This window comes from Aythya fuligula, chromosome Z, assembly GCF_009819795.1.
Source record: "Aythya fuligula isolate bAytFul2 chromosome Z, bAytFul2.pri, whole genome shotgun sequence".
In the NCBI taxonomy this organism is placed as follows: Eukaryota; Metazoa; Chordata; class Aves; order Anseriformes; family Anatidae; genus Aythya; species Aythya fuligula.
The window spans coordinates 14237203-14260116 of NC_045593.1; the positions used below are offsets into that span (position 1 = coordinate 14237203).

The window sequence follows — 22914 nt, forward strand, 5'->3', positions numbered from 1 at the left end:
GATTTCCCTCTCTGAAAAAGCCGTGTTAGCACCGATACAACAGTTAGTGTCAATGACTAGCTCAGTGTTCTTCAAGTGTTTCATCTTACCTGACACTACACTGTAGACCTCTAGTACTCAGGACTCCAGCAATTCTGTTGCAGACCCCACAGTTCATCCCTTTATTACATTTCTGTAGCAGAATGCTACTTTTAGTTAAGTGGACAAGTATTCCATTTCTCCTCCACCCATACAATTTACATCTCTGTGGCTTAGACACCAAGTCATATGTCCAGTCACCAATTAGAAGTGAGTAGTATCCACTAACTTTACAACTGGCTGCTGTTGTGGTAACAAGCAAATGACCTAGTAGTTTAAAGTGTGGAGTTTAGCTACTAACTCAATTCCCTTATGTGAAGGCAGCACTTCTTCCCTAGGTACATTCAGTTCCTCTATTTCAGGACAGTAAGTGCTGCAGAAAAAGGAAGTAAGGTGACCATGTTTAAAAGACACGTGACTTAGCATCACTAAGCTCTTCTATGGAATATTGCAAGACTAAAGAAAAACTAACATCCACCAATTTGAGTTTGGGTCTCCAGGCTGAGTACAACTTTCCATTTGGTTTGCCCTGAATTACCATCTTCAAAGCATACTGTTGAGGGTTTGTTTCAATCCACCTGGACATGTTTTAGATTACAGACATCATGGAACGGCAGACAGAAAAGTGAAACAAGTAGAAGAGTCGTGTTGAGAAGAGGTCCAGTTATTCCATTTGTCCTTTCCTGGTTGTGCCTAGTATAATGAAAAGGGCTTAAGGTTAGGATGGCTAGAAGTTAGTTTCACAGCTTAAACTAGCTTAGCACCACTAAGAAGAAAAAGCAATAAATAGCAAAACTTGTCTGTAGACAAGTGGACTGTATTTCAGGGGATGACAAATTACTGTATTTATTCCCCTGCCATACCTCTAACAGTTTGTGTTCTGTAGTTAATGGTAAAAGAACTTGAATTAATTTATAATGACAAAAGCTCATGACATCCCTTCTCTTGTTATTACTTTAATTCACCCAGAAAATGTGCCTTCAATGTTTAGGAAATTGAACTGCATGGTGCACTGTCTGCTACCATTCTGCTAAAGAGATATCCCACAGAATTTAGTCAGCACATACTTACTCATTAACTTTCCTCAAGAAAATGAAATCTACATCTCTTGTGGCTGAGATTTAAGTCCATAGAACAACAAAATCTTTATTGCTCAGAAAATGAAATTGGTTAGACTTAGGCAGACAACATATACAAGTCTAAGTAGAGGTACTCTAGCAGAAGTGTACTTTAGGAACAGCTTCCAGTACTTCAGAATAGCAATATAGTTGAGCCAGTGTAGTTGTTTACAGCCTGCTTTTTGCCAAAGGTTTCCTGAATCAGTTTCAGAGCATGAAGTAGGTTGTCTAATTAGTGGAAGACTTACCTAGTTTATGCAAAGGGGTTGCCAAAAGGATCACCAAATGGACCAGAAGGTTGTTTCTGAGATTCCTTCTATGAAAAGAAAAGAAAAGTCAGACTCAGTGGATTTTTCAAGTTTTACCAGGTTTATTCTGCTTGACTGCATCAGCTAATTTGCATTTCAAATGCTTTCCAGAAAGACAATACTGTGGACCACCTGCTAAATACATATGAACAGTACTGCTTTAAGAAGAATAAAGAGGGGTCTAAAGCCAGTTAGTAGTTACACTAGTTGGAAGCAAGGTACATTTTGGAAAAGCCATGTGTACTTAATTAACTCGTTTGTAGTTGAGCCAACATAGTCACTTTGAGATCTGTTTTAGCCAAATGCTAGATGCCATGGGCCAACATTCTGGATGTGACCTAGATTTTCCACCAAGGGCTTCAAATTCTGTGTCCCAAATGGGGTGATGTGGGTAGGCCACTTCCTCCCCCAAGGGATACCAGCTATAGGAACCTCCCATTCAGTCCATACTAGCCTGCAGAGAGGTAAGCATACATGAAGTGGAAGACTTCTGCAGCTGCACTATTTACAGAACCTTGTAGAAGTTCCCCATATAGAGCTGAAGAAGTTTCCAGGAGGATTTATAGTTTGTAGCATTTGATACAGACCCAGGCCAAATGGAATTACACTTTGCTATCCTCCTTGCAACAAGTGCCCTCTGTTAGATTAAATATTAGCCTCAGGTATGCAAGTTTTGTTCTATAGCCTCTAAAAGCTATAACTAAGCCAGTTCTCAAACACAGAGATCCCTGTTGGTAGGGTGGAGGGACATAGTGGAAAGTTTTAATACTTACAGGTAAGGCATTGAATAGGTCTGCTTTAGGTTGACTTTCAAACAGGTTATCAGCTGGCAGTGCACTTTGTCGGGGAACAGGCTTTGGTAATTCTAGGAAGAAGACACAAACTGCTATAATCAAACAAGTACTCATCTCTTTCAGTAAACCAATCTCATTCAGTTGCATATACAAAAACGTAATCAAGAAGCTTTGTGTGACCTCAATTTTAGCTTTGGCTTGTCCCTTAGTATACTTGAGCTGGATGAGACTTGTATAGATGTAGCACTCTACAGACCTAGTTCAGGCACTAGGTGTCAGTGTTTGGTCACTGGCATTCATTAATTATTTAACAACAGGGGAGACAGTCCTTCAGTTCTGTTTCAGAACTTAAAAACAAACAAACAAAATGGTTAATGTAATCATTACTATCAGATGCTACTTGTGATCAGCCATCCTCCTCCCTGAGCAGCTATTCAAGCTGAAGAAAGACTTTACCAGTCGTTTTGGCAGACAGCTTGATAGCTTCCATATTATCATGATCTGTACTGTTTTGGGGCATGGCAACTTTACTACTAAACAATTGCTGAAAGCTCCAGAAGCACCTGAAAGACTTTGCTGTTCTGCTCTTCTTGCTGGTACTGCAGGTGGCTTTGTCAGCTGGAAGTCTTTGAACATTTCCTTGACATCCTTCATCTCTCTATCACCAAGTGGATCCAAAGCAATAAAAGCATCGCTCTCTTTCTTGGATATCTCCTTCTGAGGGACAGTTCTAGGTGGTGGCTGAGGTGGGCTACTTGTTGACACAGGTGGCAGTACAGACTGGGGCTGAGCAGATAGTGTTGAAGGTGGGAATACACTACTCTGGAATGGATTTACAGCACTGGATGGCTGTGCCCATGAAGCAGATGTAACTTGTGCTGGCTGTGCCCAGGCACCAGGGGACTGAGAGACTGCTGGACCAAAAGATGCAGGCTGGCTCCAGCTTGGTACTGCTTGAGTGCCAAAGGCAAGTGGTTGAGTAAATCCTGCAGGTTGAGTAGACATCATAGACCCAGGAAAGACAGATGCAGCCTGGTTGAAGGCAGATGTCTGTGTGCTCCATGGTGATGAAGTTATGGGCAAGCCACCTGCGAGGGGAAGATAATTACACAGCACTTCAGTGTTCTGAAGACCAAGTAGGAGTGTATCAATTCCACTGGGCGTACAGCAAGGAATTTTCCATCAGCTGTTTGCAAAAATTTGTTAATTCTTTCTTAAGAAGTCACTTGGAGAGGCTGGTAATAAAGGGGTTAGTATTTTTTCCTCACTCTATTTCAGTACTAGAAGAACAGAACTGAGGTTGGTAGTTACTTCTGTGTAATTACTAAGATCTTGCAGCAGTGTTACCCTGGCCTCTCAAGTTGTGACACATATTTGCACCTTGTGTACCCAGAACAGCAAGCTTCTGTCAAAAGTTTATCAGTTCTAATTAAAGATGCAGAATTTAGGTGTCTATTCACAAAGAATAATAGTTTAGGGCAGACAGCACTACAGCTTATCTATGGATTAAACACTGAATGTTAAATAAAGCAGAGCTAGAGTATCAATGAAGTGAAGCTTTTGCACCAGTCTAAGACACCTATCATGAACTAACCTACCAGCTAATGGAGGTGCTGTGGTAGGACTTGTTTTGAAGAGGTCCAGTGGATTAGTTTGCACAGGTCCTGTCTGTGCCACTGAGGTTAAACCAAGGCTCTCCTTAGTTGGTGCAAAAAATTCCGGGCTAAACAAGTCATTTGATGCGGTCTAGAAGGAAAGAGAGCTGTTGTGAGATAGCATGGCAGAATATATATTGAGACTAATTATGATCAAGACTCTGTCTGGAGGCACAAGCTTTTAGCTACAGCAGAGCAGGAAGCTTTGATGTATTCTAAGAGGTACTTGGTATCCTAAAGAAGACCAAGCATAAGAGTTTCAAACTTTAGTTTGTTTATGCCTACAGATATGCATGGCATTAGGTATATATAATATATAGTAGTTGCAGGTCAATGGCAGGAGAATTGACTAAATACTTGCTATCATAATGAGATTCCCCTCCCCCAAACACTCCTGTCCAATCTGCAATGACACCTGAAGTTGTATCAAGGTCAGCAACTGAGTTTTTCCATCATCTGATTACAAGAGAAATGCAGCTGACCCAGAACCACACTGTGTATGGTCAGACACTGAAATGGCCCTCAGTAGGCAGGTACTTTGAAGTCACATAGGATTCTGTAAACTACTGTTGGTACCTCATCATTATGAAACCACAAGCTGATGCCTGTACAGCTATCATCACGGCTTATTGCATTATATCAAGGGTCAACATACTTAGCAGTATACTTACCAGACCTTTACAGAAGTATGGCAGCATTAAGGAAAAGAGCATACATTTAGTGATCATAGCTATATGAAGCATTCATGAGTGTTAGGATGTACCATGGCTGCAGAGAGGTTAGAGTAAGCATGGCATGTGAAAGACATATGCTGTGAAGCTGTTTAGTCAGTTACACAGTATGAAGAAAGAAAAGCTTCCTTCACCCAGCTTCTTTAAGTAAAAGCATGCATATCACCATTAATTACTCAAACATTGTTCACCTTGACAGACCTCCTTCCTCTTCCTGGCTTGGTACTTTGTGGTGGTGGGCTAATTGTTATAGACTCGTGTGACATGAGCTGGATATTGCTTTCAGAATCCAGCTTTACTCCATTCTGCAGGGTTACTCCTTTGGAAGGACCTTCCACAAATAAGTTTGATGGGACTTTAAGAAAGCCATTCTGTTCTCTGTCTGGTACTCCATTTGGAGTTCTTGCTGCAGGTAGCTTACTCTCAAATGGCCACTGGCTTGTTAGTGCTTCTCGTTTGCCAGTTCTATTAGATATCTGGTCAAACTGTTTACCAAAGTAGTCAATATCACCATTTGAAGCACCATTACCCACCAGTGTCAAGGTGCTCAGATTTTCCTTCTTCTGATCAGCAGATTTTAGAGAATCAAATGAAGTTTGTGCAGATTGGTCTGTCTGTGCAAAAGGATCATCACTGAAAGGGTCTGGATTAGGTGTGGGAAAGAAGCTGAGACTGGTAGAGAAAGAACTTTCTGGCAAGAGTGGTGGCTGTGGCTTTGGTTGGGGAGGAGAAGTTGTGATGCCATTCGAGAAGAGATCCTCTTTTGTAAAAGTCTGTTTGGTCTCAATTTCAGAGTTTAGGTCCACTAACAGAATCTCTTTAGCTTCCTATTTGTTCAGAAAGAAAAAAAAGTTAGTTTTATATATGACTTGCTGCAAAGTACACAAGCTCAAGGAAAATATCTGCAGAAGGAAAGATGCTGGTATCCAATACATCATACTAATATGTATTTAACATCACTTTGAAGTGACTCCAAGGCATTAAGTCAAACACTAAGTAGCTGTGATTTAACCACAGCTTGCCGTTTCAGAAACTCACTGTTAAAAGTACCTATTTAAGCTCCCTTAGTTTAAGGGAAGTTACAGTAATTAAGTTCACCTAGGATTTCACTGGAGCCAAGAACCCTTATTGAAACATCTTTTTTTTTTCTTCTTCTTTTAAGAAGTTGTGAAATCACATTGTCTTCATGTGATTTCTAGTTGCAGTCTCTTTAGAGTAAGATTAAAAAGCAGGTGGAAGAGGTTAACATACTATCTGCCTGCCAAGCAGACAGAAGGGTCAGACCGAGTCACTTGCTAGATTGACATCCATTCCAACAGCAATTGTTGCATGGCTGATTGATGGCGTATACTGCCAGAATAAACTAGTGCAATTTGAGGGGTGGGGGTCACAATGAGTTGTGACAAGGTGAAAATGCATGGTTTTCTGCAGTTAGGCCCCACTGTGAGCCAGGGACACATGTCTGGAATAGGTAGGTGTCCATTCAGAACACATTATTAAGGATTTTCTTGTACATAAAATGAGCTTCAACTTCAAAGGTCATTAGCAGAGTTTCTACAATAGCTCATACAGCAGAAATATATACAGATAGTTAAGTAGCTGTATACAATATAGTACTGTCAGTCTCAAATGAATTCTGCTGGATATAGAACCGCAGAAATGTAGGGATTGGAAGGGACCTCAAGGGATCATCGGGTCCAACCTGATCTGCCAAAGCAGGTTCACCAGAGCAAATTGCACAGATAGGCATCCAGATGGGTCTTGAATATCTCCAGAAAAGGAAAGTCCACAACAAATGACATTAGCTACTCTAGTCAGTAAATAGCTCCTATTACAGCTCTAGGATGCTAGTACATTGCTGATAACTAGACAGATGTCTCAGTGAAACTAGAACTAAAAGTAAAAGCAGATCTTACTACTAGGACAAAGTTTGCTATCAAAGCCGGAACTGAAACAGTTAAACTACATTCTACTTACTGTGGGACTGCTCACATCAGGAGGTGTTGACATATCCCCAAACAAGTCCATCTGGTCAACTCCCTGGGAGCCAGAAATATTGAAAGAATTGGTGTCTGTTAGAGTTCTTGCAAAAGCAAAACCCAAGCATTATGTAGATCTGCTAAACATCTATACATGCTGTATCTACCACACAAGGTGAAGATACTTTTTTTAACGACATTAGCTCTAAAATTTAACCTACCAGTTTCTGTTTGTTAGCTTGATCAGTAGACAGTGCTTCACTACCATTCTGGAATAGATGAACAACAGTGTCAGTGACAAATATCAATACCTGCCATAAGCATGGAACTTGCAGCCTTGGAAGAGTAAATCAAGCACAGAAAATTTATGGGAGATTACTACCCCTTTTGCTCTCATTTCCATTGTAACTGGGCATTTTACAATTCCTCCATAATGCTAGCACTATGAAGACAGACAGAGGTAGCTGTATCACAGCAGAAAACTGAATCAGCTGAGGCTGAACTGGAGAGACTTACCTCAGTCTTATTTGCTTCTTCACTCTAAAGAAGAAAAGAAGTCTTTTAGTATCTAGACATCAGGTAGAATATCCAAAGACTTTTGCTCTGGATAGTTTATCTCCTAATTTTGGTAATCAAACTGCTGGCACAGCTACCAACCAATAGCCTCAGATAATCCTGGCTCTAGATAGACCTTTTGCAAGTCTCTTAAAAGCCTGCAAGACTAGCCAAAGTTGAAACAAGTTTTATTCAAACAAAACAAACATTGAAAAGTGTTTGCAAAAATTGAAACAAGAAAACTAATGCAGCTTCTGTAACTGTACTTGCCTTTTTCTTGTCTTCTTCCCTCTTCTTCATATTATATATTAGTTGGAATAAGTCCTTAAGGTCAACAACTAGGGGCTCAGCCTGAAAGAGAACATAAATTTAGGCTACATGCCACTTTGCATTTTGCTTCTGTAGAAGTCCACAGAACAGCAACAGTAATGGTACAAGAGTAATGTTGAGATATCAGGAAACATCAAGACTTTAGAGGATTGCCTAGTCTCTGCTTAAGCTCTCTTATGTAGAGAGCAAGGGTAATGGGGTAAAAAAAAAAAAAAAAAAAAATCAGTCCAGAACTGTTAAATCCCCATGGAAAAATGACAGTACCTATGCTAAGTGTACTTTTTTTGTCCTGCTAAAAAGCATGTAGCTCAAGACTTCATGAGTACATGGCAAGTCCTAATCATATTTGCTTGAAAGTGCAAGGAGTGTTCAAGCTCCATAGTAGCCTCATAGCGGGGGATGAAGGGGGGGAATTTTCCTGTGTTTCTACCAACTCCAACAATGAACATGGAGAAAGCTTCTATAGTTTGTTCTGGACTACAAGATACTGAACAAAACAAGAGCCACTGGCTCCTACCACCCTTCTTCAGGAGACATCTGTGCTGATATTTCCCTACACCAAATAGGACTATCAGAACATCTGATAGGGCCTACTGTTAAGTGTTTACACCGTAGCATCACTCATAGCATACGGAAAAGGGCCTCTGATCAATACCTGTTGTGCTGTTTTTATGGCAAAAAACTGGTGTTGGCCTTCTCCTCCACAAATATAGCCAAAGGCCCGATTATCTGTTACATCCCGAGCAATGAAGGAGATTTTGTTTACTGGATGCTCATGCTCTATGACCTAGAATTAGAAAAAAACAAAAACAAAAACACACACAAAAAACAAACCCCATTGGTTTAAATTGCAGGATCTAGTTCAGACTTTCTAAACTACTCACTTGTAGTAAGAATCACATTAAGAGAATGACTCATTTCTTACCCCAGTTTTTTCATCTATTATCTTGATACCAGAGAGGGAGATGTTCACCCAGATCCTCTGCTTGTGTTGACCCTGGGAGCGAGCTGCCACTGCCATTCCCTGAACAAATGGAATATCAAAGCATTGATGAGACGTCCACTGGGTTGAATGAGTTTTAGCTTGTCTCCTAAGAAGAGACAATGAGCCCATAGCCGGTATTGTACTAGTGCTAATCTAGTTATTCCTAAGCAGTGCTATGGTTTGAGCAACATTTATCTTACAACAGATGCCTGGCTAGGTTAGATGCAATATCTCAAAATTAGACTGTTTCCTCTGTAAGCACGTAGGAGCTTTAGAGATTCCTTCCATGGTTTACAGAACTATGGCAACAGCAGCATCCTTACCAGGTCAATTCAGCTTTCCCGGCCTGACTGAAACTACTGTGAGGGTTCTGCTTTCCAGAAGTAGCTATCTTCATTGCTGCAGTGTTTCATTTATCCCTTGTTTTGTCTATATATCTTGTTGTCACGATTGCTACAGAATGTCAGCTTGGGCTTTGAATTATTATGCTAAATATCACAAAATTCCACCCATCCAATACCAAAGCTCACTATTTGTAATCCAGTTCATTCTTTGGAATATAGTATGGACGATAACAAAAGACCCAACAGAATATTCCTAAGACAGTAGAGAAACCATGATCAACTGCATTTGAAACTACTAACTGAGCAATGGGTTACAGCTTTAAAAGCATCTGCCATCCAATATGAACATTTCCATCCGAACAGAACATTTTCCTTGCATACCAACTCAGGCTTTTACCTTCAGCTTCATCATTGAATCCTGACTCATTTTGTCTCCTCTTGCCTCAGGGACATCATCAATGCCAATCAGTTTAGCTTTGTATCTTACACCATCACCTTTGAATCTAGCCAAGAGAGATTCATCTGTCTTTTCAGGCCCTGGAGACAGACAAAGGTTTTAGAAGAGAAATGTTATGTTGTGGCTTTGGAAGCTTTTTAAGTATGTACTAATATGGTGTATTTTCTTGTAAAAATTGTCAGTTGACTATAACAGACTAACAACCTAAGCCCTTCTAGAAACGTGTGCTCCACAAGATAGCTATTCCTTTACAGTCACAGTAATCTTAGAGATTTTGACTTGTATTCAAAGAGTGGGGACCAATACTTAATGTCTAGGAACTTCAGAACAGTCATAACACATTGAAATCTGTGGGCATCAACTAAGCCAAGAGTAGTACTTCCTATGGCCATAATGGATGATCAACAAGCTTTCAGGTGTGAGCCTGAAGTTCTGGTCTAGTTAGATCTCTTCTTGGTCTCTAATAATCTACTAGTGCCTGTGCTAGAACTTGCTGTCAGTACCATCACCTCTACAAGAAGTCCTAATACCTACATCCCTATAATCATTTTATATTTTAGCTGTATTAGCCATTTTCACTATTACCATTACTTCTCAGAACAGCTTCATTTTCTTCCATATACTCAACATGTTCAATGTGTACTTCAGTATGTATTTCTGTATGAGGCAATTATATCTCAAATGACCAATCTAAAGAGCTATTGTCTAATACAATTATTCTCATGAACGATGTTTCCTAGCTTTTCTGGAGTAGAATCTGAATCCAGTGTGTCACTCCCACATTAGAGGGAGGAGAATAAAGTGAGGTCGTATTCAGAGCAACAGCTACCTAGATGGTTGTAAGTCTGGTCACCTCCTCAGGAGACACCTCTGGACAACTCCTCAGGCATTCAGTGATTTTTTAAAGCATCTCATTTGTTGATCTTGACAAGTAGAACAGCAAGCTCCAGAACCTAGAGCTAGAAAAAGCTTTCAAGCTAAAAGCCTACCTTCTGGTTAGAAGATACTAGTTTATTTACTCACCCTCCCAGTCAGCTTGAAACCTTTAAGTTATTTCAACTATGCAGCAAAAGTAGTCTTAGTCTTAGGCAAAAGATTAAGGAGACTGACCTGAAGCATTCAAGAGGTAATTATTTCTTACCTTTCTTTTTTTCTTTCTTTGAAGGCTGTGCTTTTGGTGGAGCCTGCTGCTCAGGCTGGCTGTTGATAGTAGTAGTAGTTTCAGCTTCAGTAGACATGATGAGATGATGGTCAGTTGTACTTGATGTAGTTCTTTAGAATCCAAGGAACAATCAGAAGGCAGGCATAATATTTTTACCCTGAAGAAAAAAATATCCCCATTATACCTGTTAGTCCAGTTTTATTCTGCTGAATACTGAAGCACTGTATAGGCTGTAAATCTTGGAAATGGTCATATGGGAAATCTGACTCACTGTCTCTTCATCTCAGGCTACAGAAAGAATGAAGTTACAGCAACTAGGTGATGACCCCTTACCTCAGTAATACCTAATCAGTATATCATACTGACCTACATCCACAGGCTGTACTTGCATCATCCTGTTTTAATCTGTCATCCTTTAGCTTTTCACCTTTTAAAGCTATTTATAGCACCTCAGATATTTGTTGTATTCTTCTTCACTACAATCATCATCCGTAGTAGCATAGGAGAGAATGCAAGAAACATTTACTAAGACCTGTTCTAAACTCTCATGAAAATAACATCAGAATACTCAATAGAAACCATCAGATCTTATTCCTGTAAGTACTCAAAGTCTGAAGTTATAGCACTCAACAGGTAAAAGCAACTAAATTCATTAGACTGCAAGACTGCTTCAGAAGAAGACAAAAAGCTCCCAAACACCGAAACTCTTGCCTAAAGTCAAGTAATCTTCCCCCTTCAAAAAAGATCTCTGCAAATTAAGTCATACTAGTCCATTGTTTCATACTTGTCCAACTCCATGCCACAATACCCTTCTACCCTTAGAGAACATATTAAAACAAACAAAAAACTAAACATCACCACCAACTGCAGCCACCATGTTTTGTTCCTAAATAGCTGAAACACAGAGTCACGCTTACTAAATAAAAGGACTTGTGCTTATGGAGATCTGAAGATCACCTATACGCAGCCAGAAAGATTTGGACATTCACATCCACTACAGAAATTGCCTTGTGAGTTTTGTCTAAGGTATTGAAGTGGGTTCTGTTCAAGTGGTCTGCTGAATTTAACATTGATAAGTGAAGCCAAATGATGGTAAGAATTAAATAGCTGGTCTACATTCTCTACTAGCCATTCCCTCTGTTTCCAAACTGGTAGCAACAGACCAAGTCACCCCTTTTATTCAGCACACTATTTGAGATGTACTATGTAACCAGACAAATGCTGTAGGCTTATAACACCATGAGATATACAATGCCTATAATTTTCAACGGCATATTCCCCACTTGCCTTAGTTATGCCTGATGTTTTACCTGTTACTTAGAAGTTCCTTTAAGTGTTTTGTTCCCATTTCTGCCTCTCTTCTTCCCTCAATTCATTAAGTCAATATCTACAAATTGACTCATCCAGTTTGCAATTATTGTTAATTGCATGCCAGTGCTTAACTGATTCTTAACCTGGGAAAGACCAAGAGATCTTTGTTCTTAAGAGAAAGAATTTCACCTTGAAGGCCTCAATTTCTGTTTAGCCAGGAAGGACAGTGTCCATTCCAACAAAGGAGCAAGAGAAAAAACTATTACATCACACAGGTTGGCAGGACACTCGCAGCAGTGCTAGAAGGTTTTGCCCACTGGGGGAAGAAGAAAGCACTCATTAAGCAAGTGAAATAAAGCCAATTGGTTCTCACTTTAAATCTAGTCCAGCATCTAGTTCTGATAGTAGAGTTTCAGGTGGAGATAGCCTTTACACTTCAGTGTAGTGTGCCATTCCCTAGATTTATCAAGTCCTGTAGAAAGAAACCTTCCTATAGAAGGAAAGATATTAAGGTTGAATCATTAGTCAGCCACCCATCCCATCTAGAAGGTTACTGTTTAGAGAACAGAAAGAAAAGTATGGAAAAGAACAGACCTAAGACATGCTCTCTAGCAGCTGAATCACAGCTTTCAGATGTTCTGCCCAACCCTGTGCCAGAAAGAAGAAACCACAAACTTGAGGCACTGAGTCTTGCCTGTAAATGATCCTGCTTCCCCAGTTTAGGGAAATGTGTTATGCAACCAAGTATCAGACTCTGAAGAACTCAAAATTAAGAGGAAATAAGTAAATATCCTAGAAAGAAGCAAATATCACAGAATTATAGGGGTTGGAAGGGACCTCAAAAGATCATCAGGTCCAACCCACCTGCCAAAGCAGGTTCCTTAGAGCAGGCTGCCCAGATAGGTGTCCAGACAGGCCTTAAATATCTCCAGAGAAGGAGACTCCACAACCTCCCTGGGCAGCTTGTCCCAGTGCTCCATCATCCTCACCGTGAAGAAATTCTTTCACATGTTGGCGCACAACTACCTGTGCTCTATCTTGTGGCCATTACTCTTTGGCCAACCTCTTTTCAGTGGTTTGCGTGGAACTGGACAAGTCCCTCTGTCTCCCACACCTCAGGTATTTATATACATTGATGAGATCTCCCCTCAGTCTTCTCTTCTGAGGGCTGAACAGACCCAGGTCTCTCAGCCTTTCCTCATAGGGAAGATGCTCCAGGCCCCTTCTTTTTTGTTGCCCTCCAATGGACACTTTCCAGGAGATCCCTGTCTTTTTCGTAGCAGGAAGCCCAGAACTGGACACAGTACTCCAGGTGAGGCCTGACCAGGGCAGAGTAGAGGGGGAGGATCAGCTCCCTTGACCTGCTGGGGCCACACTCCTTTTGATGCACGCCAGGATCCCATTGGCCCTCTTGACCAACAGGGCACACTGCTGACTCATGGTCAACTTGTTGTCCACCAGGATCCCCAGGTCCTTCTCCTCAGAGCTCCTCTCCAGCACGTCATCCCCCAGCCGGTACTGATGCACATGGTTGTTCCTTCCCAGGTGCAGGACTCTACACTTGCTCTTATTAAACTTCATTTGGTTTCTTCTTGCCCATCTCTCCAGCCTGTCCAGGTCTCGCTGAATGGCAGCACAGCCTTCTGGCTTGTCAGCCACTCCTCCCAGCTTTGTGTCATCGGCATAGTTGCTGAGGGCAAACACTGTTCCCTCATCAACATCGTTGATGAAGATGTTGAACAAGACCAGACCCAGCACCGACCCCTGGGGAACACCGCTAGTCACAGGCCTCCAGCCAGACTCTGTGTCACCGATCACCACCCTCTGAGCTCCACCAGTCAGCCAGTTCTCAACTCACCTTACTGTCCACTCCCCTATCCCACACTTTCTCAGCTTTGCTATCAGGATGTCATGGGAGACAGTATTGAAAGCCTTGTTAAAGTCAAGGTAGATGACATCCAGTGCTCTCCCCTCATCTACCCAGATGGTGATGCCATCATAGAAGGCAACAAGCTTGGTTGAGCATGACTTCCCCTTGGTGAATTCATGCTGACTACTCCTCATAACCTTCTTCTCTTCCAATTGCCTAGAGATGGCATCCAGAACAAGCTGTTCCAACACCTTTCCAGGGATTGAGGTGAAACTGACTGGCCTGTAGTTTTCTGGATCCTCCTTCTTGCCCTTCTTGAAGACCAGAGTGACATCGGCTATCCTCAAATCTTCAGGCACCTCAATATGCACAAGAAGGATTCACTGAAGAGATATAACAACTGCCCATACGGGGGTCTCTTTATGTGCCAGTTAACCATGCATTATTAGCCATCTGCCTTCAACCTATGGAAGCCAGACCACTTTGTTGCCTAGAGCCTTAAAAGACAAAACCCTGAGGTGGAAGAAACTTGGCAGGAATACACACAAGTATGATCTTTTCAATAGGAAGACAGGAGGATTTGCAAAGGTTCAGCCTCTCAGTGTTAACAGTTCAATTGAGAAGATCACTGAGAGCTTTCTGGCCAGTTTACAGAACCAACTCTCTCCCATCCGCGGTCTGGCACAGCTCACCTCATCTGGTAAGAATTCACAGTACACAATTTATCACACCTTCAGAGAATTCTGTCTTTGATGAATCCTACCTCTCAAGGAAGAGAATTAGCTGCTAAACTAAGAATGCAAAGATAGACAAGTAAGGTCTAGATTAGTGATGACCCCACGACTCAGTTTCTCGTGCAATTCCTTGACAGCAAGGCTAAAACCGTTGGTCTTGGCTTACCAAATTCAAAAACACACACACAAAAAATGTTCAGCTATGCTGTTTAGCCTGTAGGTTGTTAGAAGCCTGATTTGTAGTTAAGACATTGTTCCTTTGGTGTCAGGGCCTCAGTTAAACCATACTTGATCTGTTGGCCTAAACAATTTCTAGATTAACAAAACTTTACTCTGGGGATTTGATCCTACTTCTTTCATACAACTTGCATTAAGCTCTGTTTAATGTTCTGTCTTCTCACCTAGAAGAGGATGTATCAATACTTTGCAGGTGTATTAAGACAACACCATGCCAAATACTTCTTCTGCCAACAGAAATACTCTTTTGGAAAAAGCTACAACTGTATTTGCATATCGCAGAACAATGCACAAGGTGTAACTGTCTTGATAATACATAATTAGTAAAGTGAAACAGGGAAGGGTGATATTCATCTGCTCCTTGTGACAGAAGTGCAATGATGGATCTCTCATGGAATATCCTCTTCATGCTGCTGCCTTCTCCCTCAGTACCGACTGGAAATAGAAATAGTAGATAGAGATCTTAATACTCTAGTTAGTCATGTCAGCTTCAAATGTTAGCACATACCACTGCTGGTGCAGGACCATGCCTGTGAGCCACTATCCAGACATCTTACCATTTCAGCCTATTTGCCAACTGGTATTTCATCAGCTGAACAGAACAGTCTGTTCTCATTATATCAGTGCATCAGTCTGAGCTGTTTGTTTTTTAGAAATTTAAACTAAAGTTCCCAAAAGTGTTTTCTGCATAATTCATTGCTGGAATTACAGTGAAGTGAGCATCACTAAATTAACAGCTAGAACTGAACAGGTTACTCAGTTCAAGTAATGCAATTGGACTGTTCCGTTTTTCCATAGTACTATGGCTTTAAGCACATAATCACTGATGAGATGATTAGTTACAACTCAGCCAAGCTTCCACTGTAGCTCTACTTCAGATTTTTCTTCTATGGAAAACAATACAGTTGCAGCTATATTAAAACAGAAGTCTTCAGAGAAATTATGACCAGTTTAAACAGGCTGTATCTGGTTAACAACTTGATATGATATATATTAGCAAGCATTATTTATAGCATTATGATATAAGTTCACAAGCATCACCCTTCCCCTTTTGTTTTCCTCCTTAGAAGTATCTTAATAAGCTATTGGTGTTTAATTGATTACTTCACCTCAAATTGGAGGGAACTAGGACTGCCTTGTCAGTTTGATAGACTAAAGTTAATTCTTTGGACAGAAACTTTAGTGTCCAAAGTTAGCATCCAGACACTTAGCTGGTGTGTCTGAACTAATGACCTGTTTTGGGAATAATGCAGCATCTTACAATGAATTTTGGTATCAGCTTTTCCAGCCTCTGTGTTCAGCATTTAGAATCCCAACCTCTTACTTCACTTTGTAGATTAAGAAACCAGTCTTAGCACAAGCAATACCGGCATCTGAACTCTAAGCTCTTCTTTTAGAAATAAATTGGAAAATACTCCAGTATGCTCTATTTTTGACAGTTATTTAGGTGATAACACAGGCTTAGATTATATTCTTATAGAAGGTCACTAGCCTGCTTCTGTAGTCCTTACAAGAACATTTCCACAATAAATTTCTTCATATCCATTTTCCAGAAAGACAGGATACTTTCTGACTTGTTAAGGGACCACTCCTACATACCACTCACTTCAGTTTCCAGTGCTGAAGCCTCTGACTGAGGAGCCACTGTCTTAAGGGGCTTCAGCTGTCCACTCCAGCCATTGCTCAGAAAAGCATCACCTGCTACTTATAGGACAAGGAATCTCAGGCCACATGCTGGCAGTGCCTTCTGTCAAGACTATTTGCCGAGGCTCCCTGCATACATTAAAAACTGCTCTGCTTCCAGGTTGCAAAATTGATGCAGCTAGTGTTTATTCAGATGCAAACTGGATTTTGTACCACAGAACAGCTCAGATACTTCACTTCCAACTGTACAGTTCTCTCCTGCCTAGAAGGACTGTTCCTGATCTTCCTTCTACTAAGTACAGCAAAGGACTTTTGCCAATAACTGCGCTTTTCACCTCTTTCCTCAGAGCAGGAACTTGACACATATTGAAGCTGTTATCATAGGTTATTTCAGCTGCATGCTGTTAACTGTCCAGTGTTGGCAGAGTTATCCAGCTTTGCAGTTTGGGTGTGTGCAAGCTGTACTGAGAGAGATTGCATATGTTCTGCATAACCTATACGGAACTGTAAGTGTTCAGTTGTAACTGTGTTCTTCTTGTTCACAAATCTATCTGCATGAAAAATGGGATTTTGTTCTATTGCTCTTGAGTTCACTCAATTTAAAATCATATAGTCATTACAACAGGGTGAAGTGTTGTGGTCTGCTTATACAGAAGGTGCTCATCCAGCCAATTAACCTTAAGCAGTCAGAAACCTGTCCTTAAACATTAATTTTGGCAGTATTTGAAGAACCTTGCACCTAGCCACCAGCTACAGCCAGCCTTTGGTTACATAGTTCGTTGTAGCAGTCATTGGTTGCAAAAGTTGCTCCTTGCTGTCTCCTATAACAGATGTAAGTTATGTTCTTGATCTCTCATTGAAAGACTGATGATTCTGCTTGAAATTTATGAAGACAAGTTCGTCTACAGCAGTTTCAGTCCTCAATTTTGTAGTATCAAGTATACTATAACTCTATCTATTCTATCAGCCAGGCTGACAACTGTTTGCAGGTAGATCTGCTATTCAAACTACTAGAAAACTAGGTGACCTTTGTGCCCTCCTTTAAAGCACAAGTTACCCTGTTTAATGGAAGCACAAAAGTTAGTCTCCAAGGTTGCATACAGGCTACAGTACTAACACTACTTCCTTTGTGTTCGCTACTTCTCCTGCCCACCCTTAGAAGGTAATCTCATCACTAAGCATTTTAGCCACAGTGTACTACAGACCCCTCAGAGGAGGAGACTTGCAGTTATGCAATGTATCAGCATTAAGTGTTCAGTATACTTTGCTATGAGCAAGATCCTAGTGGACATTTTTCACAAAGCCTCCTCAATGTCAGGTAAAACATCTGTTATTGTGGCCCTCTAACCTAGCAGTTCTGTTTAAGATATAAACCTCCTAAGGTATTTTACTTCTCATCTTATTGCTTAAGAATGCAACATGAACTGACAAAACAGCAGGAAATTCAGCTCTGAGGCCAACAGTCTGCCCTTAACTGGCCTCAAAAGGTCTGAGCTTTGAGATTTAAGGTGACGTGCACCAGCTATGAAGCTTTATTAGAAGCTTTTAAGAAAAAACACACTGATACAGTTGGGAGTGAAGATCTACAGGGCATTTCAGCCAAGGCACTTCATAGCATATGCAAGGCACATCTTTTCAGTAAAGAGGAAAATGGAATTGTCTATGCCCTCATCAACCCAAGAAATCAGGAGTTAGACAGGAGATGATGCTTTGTTCAGTATTCAGCCTTTCAGCTTGTATAAACATGTTAATCCTGTTCTAACTGGTACCTCTTGTTTACTGACTCAGCCTGCCACCATGTTTTATCCAGCTTGTTTATAACCCTGAGACCCTTGAACCCATATACAACCTCAGAACTGTGTTCCTAAAGTCAGCTTATTTTGGAAGTCACACTTCTTTGATACCTTATTCTATGTGATCCTTCTAACACAACTCCAAATTGCATTTCTGTAGAATCCACTCTGAGGCAGGGGAGTACTGGCTTGTGCCTGGTTGTGCTCCACAACAGAAGCTTAAGACCTTTTAGCATTTCTCCCCCCAGCCTCACAGTGGGGGAAGAGTTTTAGTTCCACTACTAATCCCTTAATCTACATGCAGAGCTAAATTTTTCCTCTAAAATCCTTACAGATAGCATGAAGCTACCTTGTAATCTCTTCATCACTTCTGACAGAATCTATACAGCAAACCGGATTTGTTCTATCAGTACCATTTCCAGAGTCAGCTGGCTTTCTCTGGATGTGGAATTCATTCCTTCACTGTCCTTGCAAATTCTCATCTCGAAAGTGTTTGCATATTGCTAGCTTTGCTGAAGCAAGTCCACAAGCAGCCTCAAGTACTTGGTTAACCCAGCAGGTCACACAAGTGTACTAGCGGTGTAAAGTTCACAAGGAGAAAAGTACAGTTTTCTCAGGAGAGCATTCACCTGTTCAGAGTGCTTGTCCTGCATCTGTTCATGAAGTAAAAGTGGTAAGTAAAATGTATATCCATAACATCTACTGGGCAACTGTGTCCAGCAATTGGATTATTCAGGTGCTTTGGCAAGTAATGCATATCTCACTGAAAAAGTGGGATCTATACATACTGCAAATGTACAGAGATACTTAGAAACATAGCAGAAGGCACGTATTGGAATGGATAACCATCTCTACCTTCACAAAAGGTAACTGATGCCAGCTTTCTGGCATTTGGCTCATCCTTCCAAATGATAGCACTGTGCACAACTGCTGGTGCTCAGCTAACAGCTTAGTTAGAAGTAAGAGCACAGTAGATGAGAAGGAGTATCATAAGTTACAGGACTAGTACAGTAGAGCTTGTTATAGTCCTAGCCTTCTGTCTACAGTAATAAGCTCAGAATATTATCAGATTCCCCATAGAAGAACCATCTCATCTAAGACTCAAAGCACCTCGCTTTCAGCATGCTGTACCCAGAGTCTTCCTGTATCATAAGTCATGAATGAGGTATGCTAGTTAAGCCTCTGCTTTGATGGGTCACCTGACATTCATTTAGCACTCACATCTTCCTTACCATTTCTACCACTCAGTTCTCCTCCAAAAGGAAATTCTAGTGACTGTCTATTAATAGAAGCTTCTGCTTTAGACTTGACCACATCCTCAGCCCATTCAGGGCAATTTGGAAGCTGGACTATGCCTCAAGGGCCATTTGAGTTGGATGTGATTGCAGTGATTCTTTAAACAGACAATCTTGAGTCTCATACAACCCCCTTCTCAGCTGAGAAGATTTAATCTGGACTTGCCCCTCTGTTTAGCTACCTGCTGTATCCCCCACAAGGAACAATAATCACCTGATGCAGCATTAGTAGGTTTTCATAACAGCTCCTAACTTCCTGATAGTGACCTGTTAGACACTTGGTCACATTTTCGATTTATTAGCACTTAGTAAGTCTTCACAACCAGGTAGAATACACAGCTTTCGTAATTAATTTAATTTGAACTTCTGTTGTGCTTATTGACACAGCAGTGTCAATATCTAAGCATATCTATGCCAATTCCTTAGCATACAATGAGAAAAACCTTTAAGTCTATAAGCTCTCAGATCTGCTCAATTTTGGACAGCCTTGTTTATGAAAGCTACAAAAGTCTTCTGAGGGGGAAAAAAAAGTGTAACCTTTTAAGGCAAACTAGATCCATTAATATGAAAGTGATTTCTTTCCACTCACTCTGCATTCTCCACCCTCCCAGCCCCCCAAAAAAGTCAACTTAATCCTACCTTACCAGTGGATTTACATGCCTCCTTAGAGACTGCTCAAGTAGCCAGCCTCAACTTATCTGAGGAGTAGGAGATCTGCTACAAAGAAGTCCAGCTGTATTGATACCACCTGCACGTATATTACTGCTCAGATCACAGGCACTACCTTGAAACAACAGCCAAAGTTAAGTGACATCACACAACAATTGCTAGAGACTTAAAGCCTCACCAGCTAAGAAGTTAGTTTTCCTGAGGAGAACAGACTCATTTCAGTTAATCCTAGGCATCTCTAATTACACTTATTTACCACACACAGGAGCATCACCCTGAGATTCACCAACAGAGTGGTGCTCAGCAAGGATGCTCTATATAAAAACAAAACAGAAAACCCGCCCCTGCTTCACTGCATCCTAACCCTTCCTTTCTCTCCGGTACCAGAGGATTCTCCCATCTCAGCAACTCAACGTATACGAGCACCGAGTTTCACAAAATTTCCCCGTCTATAACTCCCACCCCCCAGCACACACAGGAATAAAAACGCATAATTATTTTGCTTCCAGCTCAGGCTTCCTCAGGGAGCTGGCCCTGCCGGAGCAGGATGCAGGCGGCTTCCACCCCGCGGCACAGCCAGGACGGGGGCTGCCAGTCTGGGAGCATCGTTGCTGCCCCCGGGGCCGGGAGCCGGGGGGCCGGGAGCCGGGGGGCCGGGAGCCGGGGGGCTCTCCCGACCCCGTGGCGCTTTCTCGGCCCCGTCTGGCGGCAGAGGAGCTTGGCCTTGCCCCCCAGGGGCTGCGGAGAGATGGGGGCAACCCCCCGCTGCGGTGGCAGCTCCCCTGCGGGATCCCCACTCCGTGAGCCCCGCAGCACCCCGGGGAAGAGGGGGGGGGAGGGGGGGCAGCCCCGCCACCGGCACCCACCTCGGGAAGGGAAGGAGGAAAAGAAAATGGATAAATGAGTGAGTGCATACATAAAATAAGCGCCTTCTCCCCTTTCCCGTTGATGACAGCCCCCCTCCCCCCTCCCGGAGGCTTTGCGAGAGCCGAGCCCCGCTTGCAAAGCTACTTACGAGCTAGATCCGTGCCGCCCCGAGCATGATCCGACGACTGCAGCTGGTAGCCTGGCGGGGAGCGAGGGCCCGGTTAAATATTCTGTGGTACTCTCGCCTTCAGATTAGTTAGCCACTCACAGCGAGAGATATGGTTTTAATCAGATGCTGGCAGCTGAGGACTACCCAGGAATGTGTTATGATGTTTTTGCTGCCTGGTCTTGGCTACTCCCCCTCAACGTGTCGGTGCTCACTATCTTAACCCCATGCGAGCCGCCGCCGCCGCCGCTGCTGCAGGAGGGGGGAGTGGGGGGCCAGGGACAGCCCCCTGTCCCGGCCGGGGCCCGCAGCCCACCCGCGGTAGACGGGGTGCGCCCAGTGGGAATGGGCACGGCTCACGGAGCGCAGATATTTCGTGCTCGCCAGGCGGCGGTGGGCTCGACTCTGCTACACAAAACGGGTCCCCTCGTGTGTCTGTGTGCCCGTCTGTGTAAACGCGGGTGCGGCGGTGGTGTTCGAAGAGCGAGTCCAAGCCAGAAGCTTATTTTCTGCAAAATGGCTAAAACCAAAATACCACCCTCCCACCACCCCCAAACCTGTGGCCAGCTGAACCAAAATATTGGGTCAGTGCAATTCAGTTTCTGGGTCACATCCAGACCTGACCTTTGTACTTCCCACTCATCTTTATTCAAACAGCTATCGTTTTATTATTTTTTTTTTTTTTTTCTCTCAGTGCAGTACAGATGTTTTCCAACTTGTGTGAAAAAGACTCCGATAAAAAATCATTTTTCTTGTCCTTGTAACAGAACTTCTATTTTTTTTTTTTTTCAAGGCTGTAAATGCCTAACAATCATTTTCTCAAAGCAGTGCAAAATATTTCTGTCCAAAACTATGATATTGCCCTTTGCAACAATACCCAATTAAAAAAACAGAGAGAGGGAGAAAAAAGAAAAAAAAAATGAAAAAAAAAATACATATTTTTTCAGTATTACAACCGCAGTTGAAATACATTTGATAGACATTTTTAAGTACTTTAGACAGGGGAGTATTTAATGCAAAATGATTTTGCTACTGGTGAGTTCAAGATTCAAAACTGATTCATTTGCATTTGTTCATCATGCAAAGGTACCAAAGGGTATGATACTTTCCTTGATATGGTGAAGTGTACATTTTTGTGTCTGACTGCTCAGGCCTGCAGTAGCAAAAGTGGTAGGAGCCCTGTGTGCCTGTGGTTACTAAAAGCTGATAGTTGTGTCTCACTTGCCTGTATTGGTCTTTCATTTCAGAAGTGCTAATTTTAACTAGAAAGGACTCCTGAAGGATGTATTTTTGTACACCAGCCTAGTGTCCACGGAAGGAAGTGCATACTGCATAAGTCAGGCATTTGCTACAATTAACAGGTTGCTGGCCACGCAGACGTTGGTATTTGCAGAATTAGATCTGAATTCTTTGGGACACTGTCATATTCATTTCAATAATGTTGGTTTTTTACAGCTTGCACTACAATGTACATTATTTTGAACAGCTTACACTAGAGACCTACCAAAAGGACTGAAGCTTCTTGTTGCTCTATGGTAGTATGTGTTTTAAAGAATAATGCTTTGCTCAGCATGTATTGTGGAAGTGAGTTACACAGACTGCCTAAAATGCAGGATGAGATTTTGCATAGTTTAAAAATGGTGCAGTAACAAAGCAACTTCTCTAAAGCAGTCCAGCTTGCTGCTGGCATAAGCAGGACTAGAACTTTTTAGGCTTTGCCTACCACAAAACCTAGGCATATTTTACTGGAACACCTCGACTAGTTGCACTACTGGTTACCAATACAGTTTGTACTATTTGTTGTTAAATTTTGAAGAGATTAAAATGTTTCA

General features: G+C 41.9%; 1 protein-coding gene across 2 annotated transcripts; it reads right to left on the bottom strand.

The window, feature by feature from the left end:
* On the bottom strand, positions 1-21260 carry DAB2 (DAB adaptor protein 2). 2 transcript variants are annotated; one of them, XM_032206582.1, is made up of 15 exons: positions 21065-21260; positions 10476-10653; positions 9275-9414; positions 8474-8572; positions 8204-8335; positions 7489-7569; positions 7180-7203; positions 6885-6932; positions 6662-6724; positions 4876-5511; positions 3897-4044; positions 2862-3386; positions 2278-2369; positions 1445-1512; positions 1-771 (listed from the first exon to the last, which is right to left on the bottom strand). In XM_032206582.1, exons 2-14 carry the CDS (start codon positions 10570-10572, stop codon positions 1450-1452), a joined length of 2148 nt encoding a protein of 715 aa, XP_032062473.1. In that variant the 5' UTR covers positions 10573-10653; positions 21065-21260; the 3' UTR covers positions 1-771; positions 1445-1449. The 2 variants fall into 2 exon arrangements, with proteins under 2 accessions (XP_032062473.1, XP_032062474.1); XM_032206583.1 differs by lacking the exon at positions 7180-7203.
* Between the last annotated feature and the right edge of the window lie 1654 nt (positions 21261-22914).

Coding starts and splice junctions, on each gene's coding strand:
- DAB2 (XM_032206582.1), bottom strand. CDS start 10,572: ATGTCTACTGAAGCTGAAACTACTACTACTATCAACAGCCAGCCTGAG. Junction 9,415..10,475: donor AAAGAAAGAAAAAAAGAAAG/GTAAGAAATAAT, acceptor GTCTGTCTCCAG/GGCCTGAAAAGACAGATGAA. Junction 7,204..7,488: donor GGGAAGAAGACAAGAAAAAG/GCAAGTACAGTT, acceptor TTTCTTCTTTAG/AGTGAAGAAGCAAATAAGAC.